The sequence below is a fragment of the Rhinolophus sinicus genome, chromosome 16 (assembly GCF_057876585.1).
Source record: "Rhinolophus sinicus isolate RSI-liver-muscle chromosome 16, RSI-T2T, whole genome shotgun sequence".
In the NCBI taxonomy this organism is placed as follows: domain Eukaryota; kingdom Metazoa; phylum Chordata; class Mammalia; order Chiroptera; family Rhinolophidae; genus Rhinolophus; species Rhinolophus sinicus.
The window spans coordinates 50747650-50773453 of record NC_142516.1 but is presented as its reverse complement, the minus strand read 5'-3'; the positions used below and the strand labels follow the sequence as shown (position 1 = coordinate 50773453).

At 40.7% G+C, this 25804-nt stretch overlaps 1 protein-coding gene across 5 annotated transcripts in view; it reads left to right on the top strand.

Annotated features, from left to right (window-relative positions):
- The window catches only part of LOC109446342 (histone-arginine methyltransferase CARM1-like), a 236591-nt gene that overhangs the window by 110237 nt on the left and 100550 nt on the right, over window positions 1-25804 (top strand). For all 5 annotated transcript variants that reach the window (XM_019729679.3, XM_019729702.3, XM_074330492.2 and 2 more), the window contains 2 exons: window positions 11299-11405; window positions 12265-12369. In XM_019729679.3, coding sequence (XP_019585238.1) covers window positions 11299-11405; window positions 12265-12369 — 212 coding nt within the window. The remainder of the gene's footprint in view (window positions 1-11298; window positions 11406-12264; window positions 12370-25804) is intronic.

Here is a 25804-nt window from a genome sequence, read left to right as displayed (position 1 = left end):
TTAGAGCAATTGCTTTGTAGTGATATTTCAGAATAACAGCCTGCTGCTGGGGGCAAAACCTGGGTTCAGGCTCGCCCAAACTCAAAGATTTCAGAAGCCAAGAAGCTGAGTTTCTATTTGCCATGGCTGTTTGCCCTCCAGTTTGCCCCCTTAAGCACAAAGATTTTTCTCACTCCTATGTCCCCTGTTTCAAGTTAGTCTGTACTGTGTCTACCTCTCTTTCAGTAGTGGTCATCTGTGATTTGGCCTGCATTTCATCCACTCGCCTTTCTTTGGATAACAGAAGCTCAATTTTCCTTTGGCATTACATAGGACTGACTCAAGTCTCATCAGTTGGCATTGATCCCTGGCCATAGCCATTGATTCAAAGATAAGTCTTTAATTTAACTTGGCTCAATCGGATTCAACCTGGGGCTTTTGTTGGATCATGTTGGAAGGACTGGGCTTGCTGAGCAGGTACCAGTGTAGTTCTGGAGATGCTGATGTAGCCTTGTCCTGTGAGTGGAGAAGGCTGACTGAGCATGAAGTTCAAACAGAAATAGGGAGCAAGAGAGACATAAAGAAATAGAAACAGAGATGGAGGGAGAGAGACTCAGACTTGGCAATATCATTCTAATTGCTGGACCCAGCTATTCTTTTATTTATTTATTTTATTTTCAGTTATACTTTACATTCAGTATTTTATATTAGTTTCAGGTGTACAGCATAGTGGTTAGACATTTCTATAATTTATGCAGTGATCCCCTAGTACCCACCTGGCTTTATACATAGTTGTTACAACATTATTGACTATGTTCTCTATGCTGTACTTTACATCCCTTGTGACTGGTCTGTAACTACCAATTTGTATTTCTTAATCCCAGCTCCCCAACACCCCTTCCCTCTGGCAACCACCAGTTCGTTCTCTGTATCTGTGAGTCTGTTTCTATTTTGTTTGTTCATTTATTTTGTTCTTTAGATTCCACATATAAGTGAGATAATGTGTATTTGTCTTTCTCTGACTTATTTCACTTACTACAATACCCTCTAAGTTCATCCATGTTGTCACAAATGATAAGATTTCATTTTTTATAAATATTTTATTGTATATGTACAATAAACATTGTACACATGTTTTTTGGCCGAATAATATTTTATTGTATATGTACCATATCTTCTTTATCCAGTCATCTATGGACAGGCACTTGGCTTGCGTTTGTATTTTGGCTATTGTAAATAGTGCTGCAATGAACATAGGGGACACAGCCATTCTTGAAAATGAAAGTTTTAGCCTGAATTTTTCAGTTTTGTGAGTTATGAAGTTCCTATCTCGGTTAAACTTAGTTGAGCTTTTCTACCACTTGCCAGCAAGAGTTTGGACTGTATCATTTCCTTAGAATCTTGTTCCTGTTCTGGCTTAGTCAGTTAATCCTCTGTCCAAAGCTGACCCTTGATCCTTTTACTTATTGGACACCACACAGTTATTAGATCTTGGGCTTTCCTTGTTGGTGGGGGAGTTTCAGGGCAAGTGCACTAGGATACCACGGGGATCAGGGACCTGGCTCAATATTCAAACAAATGAACAGTCCATCCTCATTTTCCTAAATGGTGAAGCTCGCTATTTTATTAATGTTTAGGTCACTGCTGGTCATCTCAGTAAGTGTTTAATTGGTTTTTAAGTATGCATAAAAATTGTTTTGGAAATTTGACAAGATCTATGGCCCAACTTTTTTGCATAAGATTCTTAACACTTAGGGATGGGGCAAATAACATAGTTTCCAATTTTCCTCCCCAGTGCTTTGTAGTAATGTTTTGGTTGCATGAAAATAGTGTTAGGTAAGTGTTAATATAGATTACAAATCATAGGTTTGGTTGCTAATTATAAGGCTTTAAGAAAAGAGCAAGGCCAAATAATATGTTCAGTTTCTTAGAGCTTATAAGTACCTTTGTTTTAAGAAATGTTAATTTGGCAATTGCTTTCAAAGAATGTAGACAAGTTCTCTTTTAAAAGGAAGCAAAAGCAGTAAAAGAAATTATCTTGAAGTTTGGAGAAGCTGTCCATTTTTCCAGCTTTCTCATGTGTGCAGTAGAAACATACAATATCTTGTAATAATGCTATCTGTGTTGGGCACTCAGAGAATCTACTTTATTGCTAAATGCTTTTGTTATTTTACTTTGGAAACCTGCTTACAAGGTATGAGGCCCTTCTTAGGGCCATCCTTATGTTGGATTTTACTGCGCAGTAGAGTCCCCTACAAGTGTTTATGTTTGGATTGTATTCATTTTTCTATCCTGCTTCAACTCCCACCACCTGAGACTGCTATGCTTTCCTCTGGAATTGTATGTGCGTTTCACACACACACACACACACACACACACACACACACACGCACACACATGCACACACACACACAAAGTATATCTGTACAGAAAATTTCCTAAAATTCAGTTTGCATTTATCTAACCTTGGGAGTTGGGATGAAGCCGGTATGGGAACTTTTTATGCAAGTGTTATGTTCCTCTTCATTGAGAGAGAGAGGGAGATCGAGAGAGAGAGAGAGAAAGAGAGAGAGAGAGAGAGAGAGAGAGAGAAAATAGTAGCATTGACATTTAGAAGTTCAGATGGTGAATAGATTTTAACTTAAAATGCATCATAGACCAAAGATAAGTTGGTTTTGCCAGTGATACCTAACTAGAAAAGCCTTTTCATTAATTAAACTTCTCTAAAAGATAGAGCAACTGAGCCCAAAATACAGAGGGTGCCAAAAAAATATGTATACATTTTAAGAAAGGAAAAAACTATTAAAATTGTCATACTCAATATATACTGATAACAAAAGATGAACACAAGTCACGTTTGACTTCTGCAATTACATGAGGTGCTCAAAGTGGTTACCGTCAGTGTCCAGACACTTCTGATTACGGCGAACTGCTCTTGAGCAACATTGACCAAAGTATCCACTTTGGCACCCCCAATATTTAAGTTCACCTCTAATTAGGAAATAAATGAGTCAGTGAGAAAATAAGCCTTTGATTAAGGTAATGACTGTGGGAGAAAAAACAAGAAAGACAGGAAGGGGTGGGGGCGGGGAGAAGAAAGAATGTTTTCATCTGCTCATTCTCTCAGTGCTATTTATTGGGTACTTACTATGTGCCAGATATCCCATTAAGCACTAGGATTTAATGGTGAAGAAATCTTTTACCATCATAGACCTTATATTTTATTGGGTAAGACAGAAAAAAAATAAGCAACTAGACAAATAAAATAGAGATTATTATGCCATATGTTACACAGAGAACTAATAAGGGACTCGTGGAGAGGAAATCATGGTAGCTGTTGGCCTCACATTCATCCCACTTGAATGATGCCCTAAGATACAATACTACAGCTCTGAGCAGATTGGAGACGTGGGGAATCATGCAGCATATCCTAAGCCATATCCATCCTGGGGGGGAAAGCACCAAGGGGAGGAGAATTGAATGGAAGTGCATGGTCAGTATTCTCCTTTTTGTATACTGACCACAGGAAAATAGATAGCTTTGACTTCCTAAGATGCCCAGTAAACAGAGTTTAATTTGCCAAATTAGAGCTGACGGACTAGAGAGAATTAAAATGTGTTGTCTGTAAATTATTCAAGATAGCCCAGAAGCAGTTCTGCTACCATGTCTAGAGTTTGATGTATTATTACTTTAAAACAAACAAGCAAACAAAAATCTACACCATGATTATATTATCAGTTGTGGATTTTCTGGTATAATTTTGTGGCATGTGGCCAGAACAGCTGAGACATTCAGACAGGTATTACCCTTTCTTGCAATAGAAAGAGGCTAGTATCTAGGTAAATAAACTTTTTATGTAAAGCATCACAGACACATTACTTGTAAATAACAGTTATTTAAGAGCAGCAAGCCAACAGAAACAGAGCCCTTCAGTCTGGTGTTTCAGGAGTAACAGAACAGAAAGGAAATGGTGTGCCTCTGGAGTCTTGATTGATCCGTGACTGTAACTACATGCTAACCCTGAAAGTGATGGTTTGTGAGGAAGAGACTTAAATCAAGACTGAGAATCAAAAGGAAAATAATAATGGCTGTAACATGGAACTGCCATGTCCTTGGTTAATATCTATATGAAAGAGAAAGTTATATCCGTATTTGTGGGTTAAAAAAAAAAATGATGGTTTACAGCCATCATGGTTACAATGGCAGTTCCAACAGGTCATCTCTTTGAGAAAGAGTATGGACAAATGTGTCCTTTGAAAGGAGTTCCCATTTTTCTCATACTCCATACTGTATTAGAGGGACTTGGCTTTTACTAATAATTGAAGGTGAATCCTCATCTTTATAGACACTGCTCCTGCCCTCCGACTCCTGTCTGCCCACAAGGACCTCAATTCCAGAGCAGTGGTTCTGACCCAGATCCTCCCATCTTTTCTGCCCTGAGCAGCTGAAGGTGCCAGTATGCAAATGTCAACATCCATTTATACTTGATTATGCTCTAACCAGCTGGCCTTTTCTTTCCTCTCCTCTCGGAGCCATCCTGGATCTACAGAATTAAAGGAATCTTTCAAACAAATGGTGCCTGTAGATCAAAAGGCTCCTTCTCCATCCAAAAACTTATACACCTCGCCAAAATGCTCTCCAAAGGCAAAATTACCTGCTGGGTTTAAAGATCTCTTCACTCCTCTCACCCAGCGTCCCTCCCCACAGTTTGAAGAACTGAGGGAGAGGAGCTGGGTTATCTCTGCTGCATCTCATTTTGGATCCTCCAGGGAGCCTTGCCATTGATGGAATGTTTGTGTCTCCTCAGAATTCTTATGGTGAAACCTAATCCCCAGTGTGATGGTATTGGGAGGTGGGGCCTTGGGGAAGTGATTCGATAATAAGGGTGGGGCCCTCATGAATGAGATTAGTGTCCCCCTGAAAGAGACCCCAGAGAACTCCCTGCCCCTCTCACCATGTGAGGACACAGCCAGAAGACGGCAGTCTGTAACTTGGAAGAGAGTTCTCATGGGAGCCCGACCACGCTGGCACCCTGATCTCACACTTCCAGCCTCCAAACTGTGAGAAATCGATTTCTGGTGTTCAGAAGCCACCCTATCTAGGGTATTTTGTTGTAGCAGCCCGAACAGACTAAGACAGTGCCTTTCGTGGCTTCCAGAGCCTCTCCTTCTGGAGACTGAGAGAAGGGAAGAGATCAACAATTATATTTCTTTTCCTTTTTAAAGAGTGGTGCTTTGTTCTTTTTTGTATCTTTACACGTCAGATGGAAACACAGACATTTCCTTTATTTACAGACATTTATTGAACCAATAAGGGTAAGGGTGACAAGTGAAGAAAATATTCTGCTGGCGGCCATCGTGACAGAATTCACCCCAGGCAGGAGTCAGTGATGCAATTCCTGGACTTTTCAGGGTGTTCCTGGTTTCCTAAATCCTGTAAATGTATCACAAACCTCTCCAACTAGATTTGCTTTGTCAAATGTGGTCCTTCCTTGTGCCAGGATTATAGAGTTGGGACTATAGTGTCTATAAAGTAATACTATTGAGTTTTTTTTAAATAGCAAACATAATAGAGCTGATACATCCAAATTAGTATTTATTTTGGAAGGCTATTTATATATTGCATGGATGCTGGGGTGACACAATATTTCCTTGGGGCTTCTCTTTTACATTTTCCTGTGGAGATAATTGCTGAGCCGCACAAGAAGACTAGCTGTGTTACTTTATAGTCAAAGTCTTGTTTGTTAACCAAAAATTATACTTTTCAGCTTGCTACACGTCCTAATCACTGTATCAGGCAGCCATTATCTGGCTCTACTGAAGCTCAGAGTTTCTCCAAAGATGGAGACTTGTAACTGTAGAGAATATTCAAAAGACAAATGACTTTATTATAGACTATGAAAACCCAACAACTGAGATGGCCAGGACTCAAAGAGCTCACAGATGGGTGACACAAACCACTGCTGGCAATCTCTGAGAACTCAGAGGGAATTAGAGAGATGCCAGGAGACTAGAGCTGGGTAAATATTATCCAGTGTCTTCTTTTTTTTTTTTTTTTTTTTTCGGTAAGTCTGGGAATTTTGTTTATTTCTTGGTGACAGCATTTAAGTTCCCTCTTAGCAAACTTCAGTTACAATACAGTGTTATCAGCTACAGTCATGTATAATATATTAGCACCTCACCTCTTACTCATAGGAGAACATTTGTACCGATGGAGCAACCTCTTCCTATTTCCTACAGAACCCCGCTCCTGGCAACTACTTTTCTACTCTCTGTTTCTATGAATTTGGCTTAAAAAAAAAAAAAAAAAAGATTCCACATATAAGCGATATTATACTTTATTTGTCTGGCTTATTATACTTAGTATAATACCCTTAAGGTCCATCCATGTTGTCACAAATGGCAATATTTCCTTCTTTCTCATGGCTGAATAATATTCCATTGGGAAAATGTGTGTATGTGTCTGTGTATCACATCTTCTTTATCCAGTCATCCGCTGACAGACACTTAGGTTGTTCCGATGTCTTGGCTACTGTGAATAATGCTGCAATGAACATGGGGGTGCACATATCTCTTGGAGACAGTGATTTCATTTCCTTTGACTATGATCCAGTGGGGATTGCTGGGTCATATGGTAGTTCTATTTTAAATTTTTTGTTTTCCATAGTGTCTGTACCAATTTACATTCCCTCCATCAGTGACAAGGGTTACCTCTTCTACACGTCCTTGCCAACACTTGTTATTTATCTTTTTGATAATAGCCATTCTAACGGGTGTGAGGTGATATCTCGTGGTTCTGATTTGCCTTTCCCTGATGATTGGTGATGAAGAACTTTTCACGTACCTTTTGGCCATGTGTACATCCTCTTTGGAAAAATGTGTGTTCAGGTCCTCTGCTCGTTTTTAAATTGGACTGTTTGTATTCTTTTTGCTACTGACTTGTGTGAATTATTTATATAGTTTGCATATTAACCCCTTATCAGATATATTATCTGAAAATATTTTCCCCCATTCAGTAGGTTGCCTTTTTGTTTTGTTGATGCTTTCCTTTGCCGTGAAGAAGCTTTTACATTTGATATAGTCCCATCCCAATTGTTTTCGTTGCCAAATCCAAAAAATCATTGCTAAGACCAATGTTCAGGTGCTTACCCTCTACGTTTTCTTGCAGGAATTTTACAGTTTCAGATCTTAAGTTCATGTATTTAATTGATTGTGAGTTGATTTTTGTGTATGGTGTCCAACTAGGTGTCCAGTTACATTCACTTGCATGTGACTGTCCAGTTTTCCCAGCACCATTTATTGAAGAGATTATCCTGTCTCCATTATATATTCTTAGCTCTTTTGTTGTAAATTGTTTGACCATGTATGAATAAGTTTATTTCTGGACTCTCTATTCTGTTTCACAGATCTGTGTGTCTGTTTTTATGTCAATACCATGCTGTTGTGATTACTATAGCTTTGTAATACAGTTTGAAATCAGTTAGTGTGATGCTTCCAGGTTTGTTCTGTCACAAGATTGCTTTGGCTATTCAGGGTCTCTTCTGGTTTCATACAAATTTTAGGAGTGTTTGTTTTGTTTCTGTGGGAAATATCATTGGAATTTTGATGACTGCATTGAATCTATAGATTGCTTTGGGTACTATAGACACCTTAACAATATTAATTATTTTACACCACGCAATTTTCATGCAGTTGTAAATGGGATTGCTTTCTTAATTTCTCTTTGTGATAGTTCATTGTTAATGTTTAGAAACAGCTGATTTTTGTACATTGATTCTTGTGTCATACAGTTTTACTGAATTTGTTGATTCGTTCTAACAGTTTTGTGGGAATCTTTATATGTAATATCATGTCATCTGTAAATAGAGTCAGTTTTACTTCTTCCTTTTAGATGTGGATGCCTCTTATGTCTCTTTATTGCCTGATTGATCTGACTAGGAATTCCAGTGCTAGTTGAACAGGTGTAGCAAGAGTGGGTATCCTTCTCTTGTTGCCGATCTTAGAGGAAATGCTTTCAGCTTTTTACCATTGAATATGAGATTAGCTGTGGGCTTGTCATATATTCTCTTCATTATGTTGAGAGTGTTCTTTTTATATAGTTTGTTGAGAGTTTTTATCCAGCAAAGTTTTAAAACATTTAGAGTTGTAAAATATTATCCAATATCTTTTTAAAGGAGTGAAAAACAAATACAGGAAATTTTAGTTTAACAGACTTGGTTATTTTTGACCAAATAGAAGTTGATAAGCAAATAACTAGGTCCAGAATTTGAAGGAACAGTCAAAAACCTTGTTGAAATTAAGATATGCTAAGTCTCTGATGTTGCCTCTGAGAACAAATTGGAGAAACAAGAGCACACAGGAAAAGCTAAAAATATATTGTCCAGTGCAGGTTGTAAAACAGTAGAGTACATTATTATTATTACAAATAATAAAAAGATAGATAAAATATACAAAGAAAAATTACTGAGAGATTCTGTCTCGATATAGAATCAGTGATTATATCTGGGAATTATTTTTCCTTCCTGGCTTTTCTGCATTTCTAAATGTTATGATTAAGTCACATGCAATTTTTTAATTACAAAAGAAAACAGTCAAGAAAAAAGTCATAAGAGAAATATTGATTAATTTATTGATTTCCTGTGTGGGATGATACTGTAAAGGAATGATGTCTCTTTTACTATAATGTAGAATTCTTATTATATTGATGTTGCCATATTTGTTGACTGGAGTTCTCAAAAATATCTTGTCACCAGATTCATCAGGAACATAGTTAAAAATAAATGCTAGACTCTACCATTCTGATATAGTAGACCTGGGTGGGGCTTGGGAATCCATCCAGAAGGAATTGGTTAAATTGTGGCATATCCATAAAAGTCCACAACATATACTCATTAACAATGAGGTCAAGGAGACTACTTGGGAAATTATTCATAGTACTTAAATAAAAAGATACAGTTACAAAATAATATGATACAATTTTGTAAAGAAGAGGAATTTTTACACACACATACACACCCCAAAAGAAGATACACCAAAATGTTAACAGTGTTTAATAGCTTGTGTAATGGGATTATGTTTTTATTTTCTTCTTTTTGATTTGTTGCATTTTGTATTTTTTTTTTTACTTTTAATGTGTTGGTTTTATAATTATTTTAAAATAATTTGCATCCTTTCCTTTATAAAGGTATAATTGCAAAAGATAAAGAATTGATATAAAATGAAAATAAGCTTTTAACCAAAGAACCATTCTGTTTTCATACAAGAGAAATCCACATGGGAACACACTAGCTAAGTGTGAGGGTTTATAAATTGGAATGAGCATTTAGAAGCTAGGGAAATATTGAATGTTCTGGATATATTTTAAACCTAATCCTGATTTATATTTCCAACAAGTATTGCTCCCTTTTTCCATCTCCAAGTTTCTTTAGAGTAGATGGCATGCCCTTGAGCAGATGGGGATTGTGTTAAGTGTGTTTACATATTTATTCTCCAGCAATATTCTTTTTCAACCTATCTGACCCCACATGAAATAGCCCTAGGGCTTCACAGGGCTGTCTCACCAATTGAAAATAGTTTCATCAAGTTCATTAGTCATTTCCCCAAATTTACATTTCAGATTAATTTATTGGGTGACAACTGCGTTAGCACCATGGGTGTTTTGTTTTGTTTTGTTTTGTTTTTTGTTTTGAACAGGACTTTATTGGGGAACAGTGTTTACTTCCAGGACTTTTTTCCAAGTCAAGTTGTTGTCCTTTCAGTCTTAGTTGTGGAGGGTGCAGCTCAGCTCCAGGTCCATTTGCTGTTGTTAGTTGCAGGGGGCGCTGCCCACCATCCCTTGCGGGAGTCGAACCGGCAACCTTGTGGTTGAGAGGACACGCTCCAACCAATTGAGCCATCCGGGTTTTTTTGTTTTGTTTTGAAACCTTACCATTAGCACCATGTTTTGAAGACAAGAGATAAATAAGGCTCGGACCTCTAAACCAAGCTCTGAAAGAGTTTGATATAGAGAGATGGACATTTAAATAAATTTTTGATAAATTCAGTAATATATGAAATACAATGATAGGCTAAGACTGTAAGATTAGAGCAAAGGTTCTTGTCCCTAGCTATACATGAAAACTAACTCTGGAGGCTTTAAAAATAATAGAGATGCCTTGTCCCCGCCACAACATGGAATTACCAGATGTAGGATTAAGGGTCCAGCATCTAGATTTAAAAATTTCTTCCCAGGTGACTCTGATCTATAGCCAAGTGTCGAGGCCCACTGTATTATAGCAACTAATCCTGCCTGTGGGTGTTCCAGAACACAGCAATGAGGAAATGCTGGCGGAACTGAATCTTGGAAGATGAATAGGAGTTTGATATCAGAAGAATCTCAACAGAAGAGATGGGGGTTCAAAGTCAAGAAACCAGGCCAAGACCAGGATGACCTGGGAATCTTTACGTGCTTCAGCACTGCAGGCGTGCCGAGGGCATAGTGCAGGTCGTGTGTGTGAAAAAAAGAGAGGTCGTGGAGGGTTCCCATGCAGAGGCAGGGAGAACGTGAGGGGCTGCAGCGCGGGGTGAACAGAGTGCGGGCCCTAGGGATCCAACGTGAGCTGCAGGGGAAAGACCTAGTCACATGCCCGTGGTAGAGAGGGGAGAGGTCACAGGCAGTGAGGATCGCTGGGTAGGAGTTGAGAGACTTTTCTAAGGCAGAAGTCACCAAATTTGACAACTGCGCATGCTGTGCTATCTATTAGTAGTATCACTTGTGGGATTTTTTTGAGCCTTTCCTTTTGTATTTTTTTCCTCAAATGATAGAAAGCATTCCCTTGTATTTACATATCCCTAGCTGTTTTTACCTTTTCTCTATATGCCTAGAGAATACTAACTGTGAACAAAACCCTGTCACTGTGATAATAGAATGAGATTTTATATATATATATATTCATTTACATACACATATATTTTGTATTCACGTACACATTTTTCTTTTCCTTATCAACAGTCACCTTCCCTAGAACACATACTGAGAATAAGCCTGGAAGCTTTGGGGGAACAATAATGGGAGAATTCCATGAGCTCAGTCCCTCTCTGTGTTCCATTATGCTTTCTCACTTGACATTTGTGAATGCAAATATGTCTGACAAGTGTAAATAAGGATGTCACACCTCGGAGAAGTACCCATTTCCACCTTGCCATTCCTTACCATGCATGTGTTCAGGGATGAGTGTGCTGTTTTAATCTCCCAGTATTTTCTCAGTTGGAATTTTGTGGAGTGCCACAGTGAGTTCTGTCGTTTCCAACGTGTAGAAACAGCTTTGCTTCTTTCTTGCAGAATTCAGCTCGTTTTCAAATACCTTGAAAAGATACTGGAATAAGAAAAAGGAATACTCAGTGTTCAGCCAACGGACAGAAGAGGCCTCTGCTGCACAATACTTCCAGGTCAGGGAAGTTTCCCCACGTGGAATTTGACTTGTTCCAAGGTGACATATACCTGGGCAAGGCGTGGGTGGGGAGGAAAGCGTTGATACGGTACCGCAGTGGTTCTGCAAGTGTGGTCCCCCGACCAGCAACGTGGCGTCAGCTGGGTTGGAATCCTCACTCTGTCACTTACCAAGTTGTCAGGACTTGGGCGAGTTTCTGTATCTTTCTGAGTCCCCATTTCATAAGCTGAGAAAGATAATTCATCTGATTATTGTAATGACTTCATTTGATTTGAGGATCTATGTGAAGCCCTTAGCATAGGGCCTGGCACACAGAAAACTCTACCGAATGGTGACAGTGACCACGATGCTGTTTCTTACTAACTGTCAGTGCCCATGGGTTTGTAGGCACCACATTGCCCCACTGACTCACCTCATCGGGGTGATCACCATCGCTACCTTCTGCCCCACCCTCACCCAAGAATTCTGTCCAAGACCTACTTTTCTCTCCCTCCAGACTGATGGGACTCATAAGGGCCATCCATTTTGACCCTGGCGCCTTTCTCTTATCTCCATTACTCTTATACTCTGGTCTCTCTCATAGCCTCTGCTTTGGGAAGGGCTCCTGGGCACTTATCTGGTCAAGATCTCGGCCTAAAACTAGTGTATGGAGCAGCAGTCAGAAGTCTGGGGTCTACTCCCAGCTCTAAGCCGTACAGATAGGGCAGGTGTGGACTAGTCACTGCATCTCTCAAAGCCTCAGCTGCCCTGTGGTTACGCTAAGCCTGCCGTGACCGAGGTGGCTCTAAGACCCACATGCTCATGAAGGTGCAGCCTCCTGGGCTGCTGACTCCCCTCTCCTTCTCTTTCCCTTACAGTTTTATGGCTGCATTTCCCAGCAGCAGAACATGATGCAAGATTTTGTGAGGACAGCCACTTATCACAGAGCCATCCTCCAGAACCACGTTGACTTTCGAGATAAGGTAACGCTGGCAGCTGGTATTCATCTCAAGCCATTTTAAGAAGCCTTGTCAAAAACTAGAAGCAGAATCAAGCTTTGACAGCGTTACCATGTGACCCAGCAGTTCCACTCCTAACTACATACCCCAAAAGAATGGAAAGCAGGTATTCAGACAGCTACCTGTACATGAACGGGAAGCAGCGCTATGCACCACAGCCCAAAAGTGGACCCAGTCTAAATGCTCATTACCTCGTGAAGAGATGAACAAAGTGTGATGTAGCCACACAATGGAGTATCAGAAATATTATTTATATTTCTTTTATCCATGATAAGGAATGTAATGCTGATACACGCTTCGACATGGATGAACCACGAAAACATGTGAAGTGAAAAAAGCCAGTTAGAAAAGCTCATATGATTCCATTTATAGGAAACATCCAGGATAGGCAAATCCATGGAGAGAAAGCAGACTAGTGGTTCTTGAGGGCTGGGGGACGGGGAGATTGAGAGCAGCTGCTTAATAGGTTCAGGGTTGCCTTTTGGGGTGATGAAAATGTCTTTGGAACGTGATAGAGGTGATGGTTTAACAACATAGTAAACATACCAAATACCACTGAATTGTACACTTTAAAATGGTTAACAGTTAATTTTATGTTATGTGAGTTTTACCTCAATAAAGAAATGAAGCTTTGAGTGCCAGGAACTCAAGAGACTGAATGCACTATGTTTTTGGTGCATATAACAGGTTAAGAGCTTTATTGCTACATAATGGATACCTCTTATCGTGTCACTTTACTTCACTTTTTTTCATAGACTCCATAAATGCCGGCATTTATTTCCTTCACAAAATGGACCTGAATGATGGATGATTGTGAACACATTCTACAAGTGTTGTTCATGATTCTTCTACTTGTTAAATAGCCAAAGTGTCAAAACACTATGCAGTTCATCAGAGATAAAAAGCACTGGTCAGTGGAATCAGCAGTCCTGGGCTCTAGTTTCATATTTTCCCTCTAACTAGCTATGTGATCTTAGGCAAAACACATTTCTCTGAGCCTCATATTGTGTTCTGCTGCCATAATTGTTCATCCATTGCCTTGAGCTTCACAGCATTAATTCCACAGGAAGGGTGTGGTAGAACATTGAGATAATGATCCCAGTGACTCATGTCTCCCTGTGTCCTCATCGATGAGCGAAGTTGTGGAGCTAACAGAGAGTCTAATTTTTAACCCCTTATATCGGTGCTGTCCTTGGTTGTACTTGGGTCAGTAGGCTATGACAGAAGTGACATTGGGTGAGTTTCAGAGCCTAGGCTTTAATGAACCTTGTGGCTTCTGGTCTCACCCTCTTGGAGCCCGGAGACCACCAGTATATACTGTGAGGAAGCCCAGTCTATCCTACTGGAGGTTGAGAGGTCACATGGAGGGGAACTGACGCACCCAGACAACAGCCAGCACCAATTGCCAGACCTATGAGTGACGCCATCTTGGTCGAGGCAAGACCAGCAGAGAAACTGTCCATCCCTCCTGCAGACTCAGGACAAATAATAAATTGTTTCCATTTTAAACTGGTAAATTTTGATACAGCATGTTATGTAGCAATAGTTAATTAAAGCAGGGAGAACATGCATGAAATGTAGTAACAAGTAGTCTCCAGTTAGTTGATTTGCCCATGGCTTTCTTTCCTTGGCATCTCTATTCTGCTATTAAACTCATCAGAAAAGTTTTTTATTTTGGTAATTGTATTTTTTTTTAATTCCAAATTTCCATTTGTCTCTGCTTTTTGTCATCTATTTCTTGACTGAGACGTTCTATTTTTCCATTGATTTCAGCACTGTTGATGATTGCTGGTTGGAGCTTTTTTAATAATAGCTGCTTGTAAATTGTTGTCAGATAATGGTAACATCTATGTCACTGCTCTGTTAGCTTTAGTTGATTATCTTTTCCCAGGGAATTAAGATTTTCCTGATTCTTAACATGCCACAAATTTTGGATTGTATTCCATACATTCTGAATATTACGTTATGAAACTCTGGGTCTTTTTTAAAGCTTATGGATAATGTTGATATTTTTGTTAAAATATTAATTCAACCTGGTTAAATTCAGGCTGTGAGTTTCATGTCACTAGTTGGTTTTCTGAGGACTCTGGTTCCTTTGTCAGTTCAGTTTTCAAAGGCTTAGCAGTGCTATTTGGAACTGTCCCATGTGCATGTCACCCAGTGGTCATTCAGGTACCTACGCAGAATTCTCAAAGTTTTGGTGTGCTAATTAAGATCAGATGCATGCATGTACACATTGGGGATAAGCCAAGAAACTTATATACAAAAACAAGCACAAAACATCTTTATGGGGTTGCTTTGCCAAGTTTCTTTCTCTTTGTGATCTCCCTGGTACTTTTTGATTCCCTGGGACCACTTTTCAGTCTCTGGGCCAAAATCTCACTCTGCCACGCACTTCCATGATTTTGCAGACATATTGGCCAAACAGAGGACAAGGAGAAAAAAGGCAATGGGGGTTGACCCCCGCCTCTGAGAATGGCGGCACCACTGAATGCAGAGGAAGATCCCCCTCTCATAGTTTTGGCTCCTGTATGCTGATGTGATGCTGTGACCACCACAAGGTTGCTGGGGGCTGGAGCACAGAAGAAGGGAGGAAAGGAGAGGAAAAGAAAGGCAAGAAGAGGGGGTAGGGGAGAAAGGGGAGAGGAGGAGACAGGAAAGGAAAAGAACAGAGGAAGAAAAAGGAGGATTCCCACACTCTCTCTGAGCATGAAGACTTCCTGTGCCTCATGCTGGGGCCAGAACTAGAAGGCATCTCCAAGAGCTCTCTCGTCTGCACACTGCCCATTTTTGGTGTGTCGCATTAAAGCTATGGGTTAGGGGTAAAGGGATATGGTTTGGTCGTATTTCGAATTCTAGTCTTCTTCCCCAATCTACCTGCTGCTCTTTCCTTTTCAGAGTCTTCACGTAACTGCTTCATGCATTCTTTTCATGTTTTATAGCTGTACTCAGTGGGAGAGACAGGGCGAAATGGGCTTTCTCTGATTTACCAGGACAGGACATTTTCTGAAAACCCAGTCTCGGTACTCAGGTAGGGGTGATGGTGATGGTCGTGTTTGGATGAAGAGTCTCATAAGTCTTGTCATGTGTCTTGAGGTGCCAGGACCTTTGCTTTGCCAGGGAGGCATGCCTGGTTAGCGGTGAGGGTTACCTGATTATGGTAGGTAGGCAGGATGACGATAGAAGAGAAAAGCTTGTTACTTTTGACAACTTACCTGGTAGTCAAGATTGTGGGTGAGCAATCTTATTGACAGAGGGTAGGTTTCTTGCAAAAAATATATATATATATTCAACTCTCAGCTACTGATTGCTTCTCCATGGTTTGAGGATATTTTCTGGAGGTAATACTTTTATTTAGGGAACCTTCTCTCCCTCTGATGTTGCTTAGTTTGAATCTATAATCTATTTTCTAAAATGTATTTCCTGTATTACCTATAATCTGATTTTAATTCTGGTTACAGCTTCTAAAGACCACTCCAAAACTACTAATCATACTAATTGCATCAGATGACTGTTGTACAGAATTTTATATGGATTTTGTCATTTGACCATTTTATTATATCTTTTCATCTATAAAAATGAAGATATTAGACCAGATCATCTTTAAGGTCACTCCCAACTCTAACCTTATTTGATTCTACAAAATACCCTTTTCCTGCAAGCCTGAAATGCGTTTATCTGCCAGAGAAATAAAATAGGCGTCCATCTGCTGGGGTTTATGAAGGTGATAATTAATCACATGGTTGATAATTAATTATATCCCTTTTCCCTTCTGAGTTCTGAAACGATTTAGAAGTAGACACAGATGTCAGGTAGAAATCACAATACCAGCTTTATTGTTGGAAATGCTGTTTAGAAAACAGGGCTTGGACCTGTGTCCAAATCAAGCTCCCTACTCCATTTTTTCCACCAAACTGAACTTTTCTACCCACATGTAGGCCGAACAGCTGGTCACCCCAGACAAGTCCAGAGCCTGCCCAGCAAGCTTCCACACTGGGGACTCAAGTGCTCATGCTTGAGTAAGGAGTGGGCAGGCCGGCCCCTTCCAAGCGCTGGGGCTAGGCATGCTCAGTTCTGTTTTCCAATCAGATAGGTCACTGCTGTTCTGAGGGAAAAGAGGAGGTGGGCGGGGGCGGGGTGGGGTGTGGATAACCATGTGGCTGAGAGGGAGAGGAAGCAAGTCTCTTCCTGTCTCTTCTTATAAGGGCACTAATACCGTCATGAGGGCTCTCTGTCACCTAATTACCGCCCAAAGGCCACCCACTTCTTCAAATACCATCACGTTGGGGATTAAGATTTCAAAATATCAATTTTGGAGGGCACACACATCAGTCTGTAGCTGTTTCTTTGATCTTCAGGACAACTTTAATAAATAGTTATTTATTTATTTATTTATTTATTTATTTATTTATTTATTTATTTTTACCTTTTTAGAGATGAGAGAACTGAGGCCTGGGAATGTGATCATTTACCTGATTTAGTACAACTAGTAAATGGAAAGGCCAGGACTTGAATCCAATTAGTCTTACTTTAGAGTCCACACACATAACCTCTGAAAGGTACTCCTGTGGGAAGGTTGCCTGAAATTGCCAAGGGAGACTTTTGTTCTCCTGGATTTAAGCATGGGGTAAAAAACGTCGTGGTTTCTTAAAATCCTGTGCGTGTATGAGACAGCATCGCACAATGGTTATGTTTATGTGTTCTAGAGCCAGAGAACTGTGTTCAAACTCCAGCTTAGCCACTTACCATGCGCCTGCCATAGACCCTGTTTGCCTGGAGATCTTGGTCTTCAATCTCCTTATCTGTAAGAGTACTAGCTACTTCCTAGAGTCCTTGCAAGGTCAAGATGATACAACGTATGTGAAGTGCTCAGTACATCGCAGCACGTATTATTGTCATTGATGGTCTTGGGGATGCTGCTGTAGTTTCCACTTCTGCTATAATTTTCAATTTTTCAAATTTTGAGTTTTCATTCTGCTTCCTCCATGCAGTTTTAATGAAATTCCTTACTTGGCTAGAGCATTGCTGCCTGAGAACTCCATTTGGAATCCATTCAGGAAACTGACCTTGCTGGAACCCACCCCATTCCCCTCCTCAGAGTTTCTGTTAATTGCCATCTGGCTATTTTTAGTTTCTTCAAGTGTGTGCTGGGTACAAGCAGGGAAAGTCCATCCTGCTGAGGGCGCGGGGCTGTGTGAGCTGTAGGGTTTTAATTTGGAAATGTTTTGACACTTCATTTGTCAGGGCACCAGTTGCTGGAAACTTGTAAGAAGAAGCAGGAGCCTAGAGCTTTTTTTTTTTTAATCAGTGTTTTTGGAGGAGGAGAGAATCCCCAGTCGCAACAGCTGCTTAGTGCATCCAAATGTGAGGCTGGCTTAGACAGAAGGGATTCAGAGGTTTGAAGGCTTCAAAGAAAACACAAATAACAAAAAACAAACGTGCAAAATAACCTGTTCAAATTGTCAGCTGATATTCTAATTTGCAGAGCCTGAGCTTCAGGCTCTCTTGATGTGAGTTTTCTTTGGTGTGGGCTTATCAGTTTGGTCAAAGGCTCTTGAGTTCATCTCAAATGCTGCTGTGAAATTTCCCTCCCCCTTTAAAATACTACACACCTTTGCGTAACCTGGCACACTGATGGAGCCTGCCCTGAATCATCGCTGGGATAGGCCTGCCAAATAGTCCTGTCTGCACGTGATGAAACAGCTCTAGCTGCCTTACTTTTTTTTTTTAACCTCTTTAATGAGGTTTGAATCACATACAAAAAGTTGTACATATTTAGTGTATACGACTTGGTGAGTTTGGAGATACGTATATATCCATGAAATCATCATCACAATCTATGCCACAAACATATCCATCGCTTACAAGAGATTCCTTCTGCCTTCTTTTTTGTTATCATCATCATCATCATCATTTTGTGATAAGAACACTTAACATAGATTTACCCTTTTAGGTAATTTTTAAGTATGTAATACTGTTTTGTTAACTCTAGATACTATGCTTTGCAGTAGATCTCTAGGAATTAAGAATTGAATTATCCATCTTGCATCACCAAAACTTTGTGCAAACCTTTAATTAATGTTTCCTTGTTTTTGCCTCTCCCCAGCCCCTGGCAACCACCATTCTACTCTCTGCTTCTGTGAGTTTGACTATTTTAAATACTTCATATAAGTGAAATCATGCAGTATTTGTCCTTCTGTGTCTGGCTTATTTCACATAGCGTGTCCTCCAGATTCATCTGTGTTGTCAGATGTGGCAGGTTCCCTTTTTTTTAAGGCAGGATAATATTCTATTGTGTTGTATATACCAGATTCTCTCTTCTTTCTATGAATCCTCCACTTCTCGCCCCTAAGCAGCATTGTTAACCTGGTGACAGAATCCTTGCTGAGAGCTGTATTCTAAACCCTTGTTCACAGCCCCACGCCCTCAGCAGGATGGACTTTCTCTGCTTGTACCCAGTGCTGTGTAGGGAAGTGGGAAGAAAGGAAATAACTGGTGACTCCTGCTAGGTGCTTTGCATTTCTTATCTCATTTAAGCCTCTCTTATTAGTCAGGATTCTTAGCTGCCAGCATCAGAGACCAACTCTGCTAATTTAATTTTTAAAAGAAAAAAAAAAAGGACTAAGAATTTCCTAAAAGGACATAGGAGCGGAGAACTAGGCTCAGAGGCTACATAACCAGAAATAACTTCTGAAACCACGCCGCAGAATTGTCTGGCAGACAGCGGTGCAGCCATACATGGACACGGCAGCAGGCACAGCCTTCCCCCAGAGCTTCCCCGTCCTTAGGGCCTCCCTCTGATGGCTGGATTCTGGAGGCAGCTGGGACCTCCCCGGGGTGGCTTCTGTGCTGTCCCTGAGTCTTCACGCTAAGTGCATCTTATTGGCAGAGCCTCGATCCTGTGAGGGTGCCGGAAATGAGCGTCAGCTTGCTCAGCTTCCCTAGTCAGGGGCGGGTGCTGCCTCACCGGTGGGGCATTTCCCCAAACATAGGAAGGAGTCCGATGCTGAGAGGTATAAAAAATTGGCAGATGCCCACTCTACCATACAGCAAACATGTACTATACAAAGGGTGCCAAAAAAAAATGTATACACGTTTTAAGAAAGGAAAAAACTATTAAAGTTGTAATACTCAATATATACCAATGACAAAAAATGAATACAAGCCATGTGTGTACAATGTTTTGGCACCCCAGGTATATTTGTTAGTCCAATAGTATAGATAAAGGGATCAGAACTACATAAATTGAACAAAACTTGCTTCAGGGTTCACAGCTCCTGAGGGGTAAGGTTATGTGCCAACTCAGTTCTGTCTGTATTCAAAGGCCACACCGCAGGGTGATTTGGGAGCAACAGAAAGCTGTTCTTTACATGATAACCAAACTGGTATTTTACTTATCTGTGTGATTTTTGGATATATACGGGGATGGGATATATAGTGAAAAACAGTCTCATACATATGCAGTCGACTCTTGAACAACACAGGTTGAACTGTGCAGTTCCCCATACACACAGATTTATTTTTCAATACATATATTCCATCAGCCCTCCATATCCCCAGGTTTTGCATCCATAGCTAAGAATCCAAATATGCAGAGAGCCAACTGTATACATTGTTCTGTGTCATTTTATATAAGCGACGTAAGCATTCACAGATTTTGGTATCTGCTGGGGAGTCCTGGAACCAATCCCCCGCAATACCAAGAAACAACTGTATATTTAGTGAAAGAAAGAAAACCACACACATACACACACACACACATATATAATATAAATATATATATATGTGGGCTTTTTTCCTATGGTTTTATTTTTCCTGTGGCCTGGGCTTTGGAAGCTGCTTTAGTTTCCTGGGGCTGCTGTAACAAATTACCACAAACCGGGTAGCTTAGAAAAACAGAAATGTATTATCTCACAGTTCGAGGCCAGAAGTCCAAACTCAAGGTATCAGCAGGGCCACGTTCCCTCTGAAGGCTCTAGAGGAGGATGCTTCCCTGCCTCCTCTCACCTTCCATCGTCACACGGCATTCTCCCCGTGTGTCTGTCTCTGTGTAAATTTCTCTCGCCTTCTAATAATACCAGTCACATTAGATTTAGGTTCCACCCTAATCCAGTATGACATTGTCTTAACTTGATATATTTGTTAAAAGACCCTATTTCCGAATAAGGTCACATTCACAGGTGCTGGGTAGACACCAATATAGGGGGACACTCTTAAACCCAGTTCAGAGGCCAAGGTTCATGTTAGGTCATATATCGCAAGAACTCATCCTGGGGTTAATTCTCTGTACTCAAGGTGAAGAGAGAGGGGTCGAAAATGGACGTCAGTCGTAACTGATCTCTTTGGCATCATAGCCCTACAAGGGCTTCCACATGGATTTCCTGATTGGGAACGTGACCAGATGGCCTGTCTGTGTCAGGGTGCTTCTGAACTTGAGTAGAATCTGCTCCTGAAAGGATACTGGAGAAAGATGCCAGAGTCAGCGGAGGAAAATGCTTTCATTTGATATGAAAGCAAAGTATAGCTTTCAAGTAGAGCTAAGAAGATTGAATAAACAATGGTCACAGACTGCTTTTAGATAGAGTATTTGGGAATGAGGGACCTGGGGGCTTTAATGCAATCGATGAGTTTCTAGTCGAGATACCAAAATCCGTCTCTGTAGTTTTCAGCATGGTGACATGACCTCAGTCTTGTTGAGGTGAGTTTTAAATTGGGATAAAAACACTTAACACATGGTGGCTGGAAGAATTTAGTGAGCTACCATATGCAGAATCTTAGCTCAGCATCAGAATGCTGTGGACATACAACTGGGGAATCTGAATGAGAAATCATCGGTGCTCTAGGGAGGTTGCTTCCCCAGGCTTGTGAGGGTAAGCTAGGTTATGCTGCTGTAGCAGTCAACCCCCAAACCAGCAGAGCTTTGTCTCTCACTCATGTTCCATGTCCATTATGAGTTAGTGAAGGGCTGTGCTCTGTCTCAATCTCGCTCCAGGACCCAGGCTGAAGAACTGGTGACACATGACTAATTCCTGTTGCAAGAAAAGAAGAGAGGGGCAAATCATACCCCTAGTTTTTAAATCTTCCATCTGAAAATGACTCATGTCACTTGTGACCACATTACGTGGGCCAAAGCAAGACCTGTGGTTACTCCTAACTTCAAAAGGACGAGAGAGTACAATTCTACCATGTGCCCATAAGGAGAACCAGAAGTATTGCATAAATGGCCGTGACGACTATCATACCAGATGGTACCTTTTTTTTATTAAATTTGTTGGGGTGACAGTGGTTAGTAAAATTACATAGGTTTCAAGTGTACAGTTCTGTAATACATTATCTATATATCACATTGTATGTTCACCACCCAGCAGATGGAACTTTTGCAAAATTATTAAAGAAGGGACAGATTGCTAAGGTGATTTTTCTCAGCACATCATCTGTGCATGGGAGGGGACTAGGGAAAAAAACCAGGAGCAATTTGAAGGATTTATATTTCATTGGTATGGTTTTATTGGTTAACTTACTATTAACTTATACCCATGGAATGTAAGACAGAAAGTTTCTAGGGTTGGATTTCTAAACTCTTCACATTCCGTCTAAGACAGTACCATGAAGGGCCAGTTTGGAACACCTACTGACTTTGCTAAGGTTTATATGGAAGACTCTGCAACAGTAACTTCTAAAGTACGTGAGTTTGTTTTAATATCTGCTTGCTAGGATAAGAATGTAAGTAGATAAAAAGGATAAAGTCAGGCCACTTACACTGGATAAAACAATCCGTGAGTAAGTAGTTGAAAGTACTGTGTTAGAACGTGGCCTTTTCTTGCACTGAACAGGAATTAGGCTATGAACTTGGAGCTTGTACCTAAATCCTCTTTTCTCTTACTTTCCTAAATCTGACGTATTGACACAGTCACTTAGCATCAGAGTGGTGGCTTCGGTTTACAATTTGAAGTCCCAGAAACCCAGAAAAGACAGAATCACAGAAAAATATCACTAAACATGGTAAATGTTGTATAATTACCACCATTTGCTTGGCCTGGGTTCCCTAAGTCACAGATCATGAGGCCAAAGCTTACATGCTAGTACTTTCTTAGGGAGGGCCATCTCAGGGAAGCAGGAGTCAAGGAAAGGGCAGTGAGGCAGGGAAGGAGGGAGGGGACGTGTAAGGGAGGACAGCCCTGAGCTGGCCACAGCTTTATGAAAACCTGATAGCTCTGTGTCACAGCACATCTTCAAAGAGCCAGATGAAGACACTCCATTGGCGTCCATCTCCCATGGCTCAAAGTATGGCCCCATAGTGTGTTAACTCCCTTGTCCTTCCAGGGTGCGCCTGCATGAGTGCCAGGCGGGTGCTGTAGGGCTTGCCTCGTGCCTGATCTCTGTGGTAGGAGGCAAGGGGCAAAATGCATGTGGCATGAGTGAGGTGGGCGTTATTACGCCCAGAGGAACTAGGAGAAGCCCGTGCAGCAGACTCCATAGGCAGCAGTGGATGCACTAGCAGGGGTGGCAGCAAAGAACGTCTGCTCCTGGTTTGAAAGGTCAGCACAAGCAATTCCTAGAGCCGCCATGGCCAGACTGCAAGGCAAGTGCTCCATTCCCGCGTGATATAAAAGATGAATATACAGTGGTTGTCCCTTATCCGTGGTTTCGCTTTCTGAGGTTTCAGGAACCCATAGTCAACCGTGGTCCAAAAACATCGAATAGAAAATTCCCGAAATAAACAATGCACACATTTTGAATTGCAAGCTGTTGTGAATTGCCTGATAAAATGTTGCACCGTCCCACTCACGGTGTGAGTCATCCCTTTGTCCAGCATACCCACGCTGTATGTGCTCCCTGCCCGTTACGTTAGCCAGCGAGAGGTTTCTTGGTTATCAGACTGCCTGACTGTCACGGAATCCCAGTGCTTGTGTTTAAGTGACCCTTACGCTACTTACTAATGGCCCCAAAGTTATTCACATGTTTTATTACAATTATAATGGTACTATTGTTAATCTCTTACTGTGCCTAATATATAAATTAAATTTTATCATTGGCATGTGTGTATAGGAAACAACACAGTTTATATAGAGTTCAGTATTATTCAAGGCATCCACTGGGCATCTTGAAAAGTATCCCCCACAGATAAGGGGGATTACTGTATTATAAACATATGTCACCCAAGCTAGAAAACTGACAGTCAATCTAGACATTTTTCTTTTCCTTCCCAGTCTCCAAATCCTTTAGCATCTATTGACTTGGCATTTCTGTAGCTCTTCCGTTCCCCTCTGTTCTGTGCTTAATTCTTAGTTCTCATTCTTATTGTATCTTTCCTGGAATATTGCAGAAGTTTCCCAATTAGTTTCCGTACTAGTACCAGTTAAAATATCTTTGGCTTCAAGTAGGAGAAAATCCCAACTCAAATTGGCTATAACAGTCAGAGGTAATGTGACAAGGAGGTATTTTAATCCAATTACTCAGAGCATCACATCCAAATTTAATCATGTCCAGGAAATAAAAGGCATCTTCTCTGTGTGTCTTTGTTAGAGGGGAGGAAATCTTTGCCAGTAGCCCACCAGCAGACTTCCCCTCAGGTCTCATTAACAACATTGTATCATACACACATCACTGGCCAGAGGAATGGAACACCTATGATTGCCCTAGACCAATCAGACACTCTCCCTCGGGCTGAGGATGGATAACCACATAGAGGAGGGTAAATTCTCAATAAAACTGAGATTCTGATAGGAAGGAGAAAGGAAGAGATGTTGATTAGGAACCACCAGTGTATGCTTTGCTACCTCTGATCTTGTGCCCACCAATCTGTGCCGCAAGTATGATGCTGCTGAAATGTGACTGCAATTATTCTCCTGCTGAAAACTTTTTCAAGCTCTTTGTCTTGTATACAAGACTGTCTGTGATCGAGCCTCTGCCAGTTTCTTCAGCTTTTGCTCTTGCCGTGTTCATGTCTTGGCCACATCCCAACTTCCACTTCTAAGACACACATCATGCTGCTGAAGAAATTTACCGTCTTCCAAATGTGACTCTATCATTCTTAGGTTCCTTTATTCATATGGCTCCCTCTTGTTGGAGCTCCTGCCCTTCCCATCATTCAAAGGGCACAACAGTGACTCACCTTTGAATTTTAGTACCCAGGCCACCTCATGTCTGTCTAGACCTCTTGGTAGAGTAGACCGTTCCTCCTTCATACTGTGTGCCCTTTATATAATTCTAACATTGCCACCGTCACACATTGTTGTACTTCTTTCTCACATGTCTCTTTTTCCTAACCAGGCAGTTATTCTTTATTCATCTTTGCATCCCCATTACCTAGCAGTGCTTGGCACAATGGGTGGTCGGAGACATTTAATAGATGTCTGATGAATGATTGAGTGCCTAAGGGTTTAGAGCTGAGTGAGCTAATCTGAGTCTATTGGCAGCATATGAAGGGGGTTAATCGAGGGGAGATAAGCTAAGAGTGATCAACATATGTTGTATTTTCCATAATAATAGAGGAAAATAGTTGGAGAACTGGTGGAAGTGTGGTTAAGAGATTGGTGAGGCATTTATGTGTCCTCTCCCAGAAGACCAGGCAGAACGAAACAGGGGTTCTCATAAGTATTAATTATGCATTATTGAAATACAGGCAGTCCTGTGGTTGAAAGCACGTGTCATTGCACAGCAGATGTACAGTTCTGTCTTATGAGCTATCCTAAGTGCCATAACAAAAGTACTAATTATCTGATCAAAATTTAAGCGTAGTCTGCAAAGGCCATAAAGGGATGTCTTCTGCAGCCCTGGAGATGATTTGGAATTTTTATTTTCTGACAAAAGGCAGAGTAAAAGATGTGATGGACTGCAAAAGGCTGTGTATTCTGTGTTTGTTCTGTTACTGCCTAGAAGTTGCTCAGTCAACATTCTGGTCAATAGTTGGGATATTGGAAGAGGTGGGTGCAGTCTATGCAGGTAGGCAGCCCCTGGAAGGTAACAATGATGTGTCTATTTCCTTCACCAGGTTAGGAAAGTTTTCCATCATTATATCTTCAAATAGTTTTCGATTCCTGTTCTCTCTTCTCCTTCTGTAACCCCTATGGTGGTAATGTTGATATGCTTGCTGTTGTCACAGAGGCCCTTAAACACTCTTCATGTTTTTGGATTCTTTTTTTTTTTTTTTTTTTTTTCTGTTCTGATTGGGTGTTTTCTGCTACCTTATGTTCTAAATCGCTGATTCAGTCCTCTGTTTCATTTAATCTACTGTTGAGTCCCTCTAATGTATTCTTCATTTCAGTTATTGTATTCTTCATTTCTAACTGGTTCTTTTTTGTTTTCTATCTCCATTTTTATGTTTTGCATCTCTTTGTTGAAGTTCTCTGTGAGATCATTGAGCATCCTTATAACCAGTGTTTTGAATTCTGCGTCT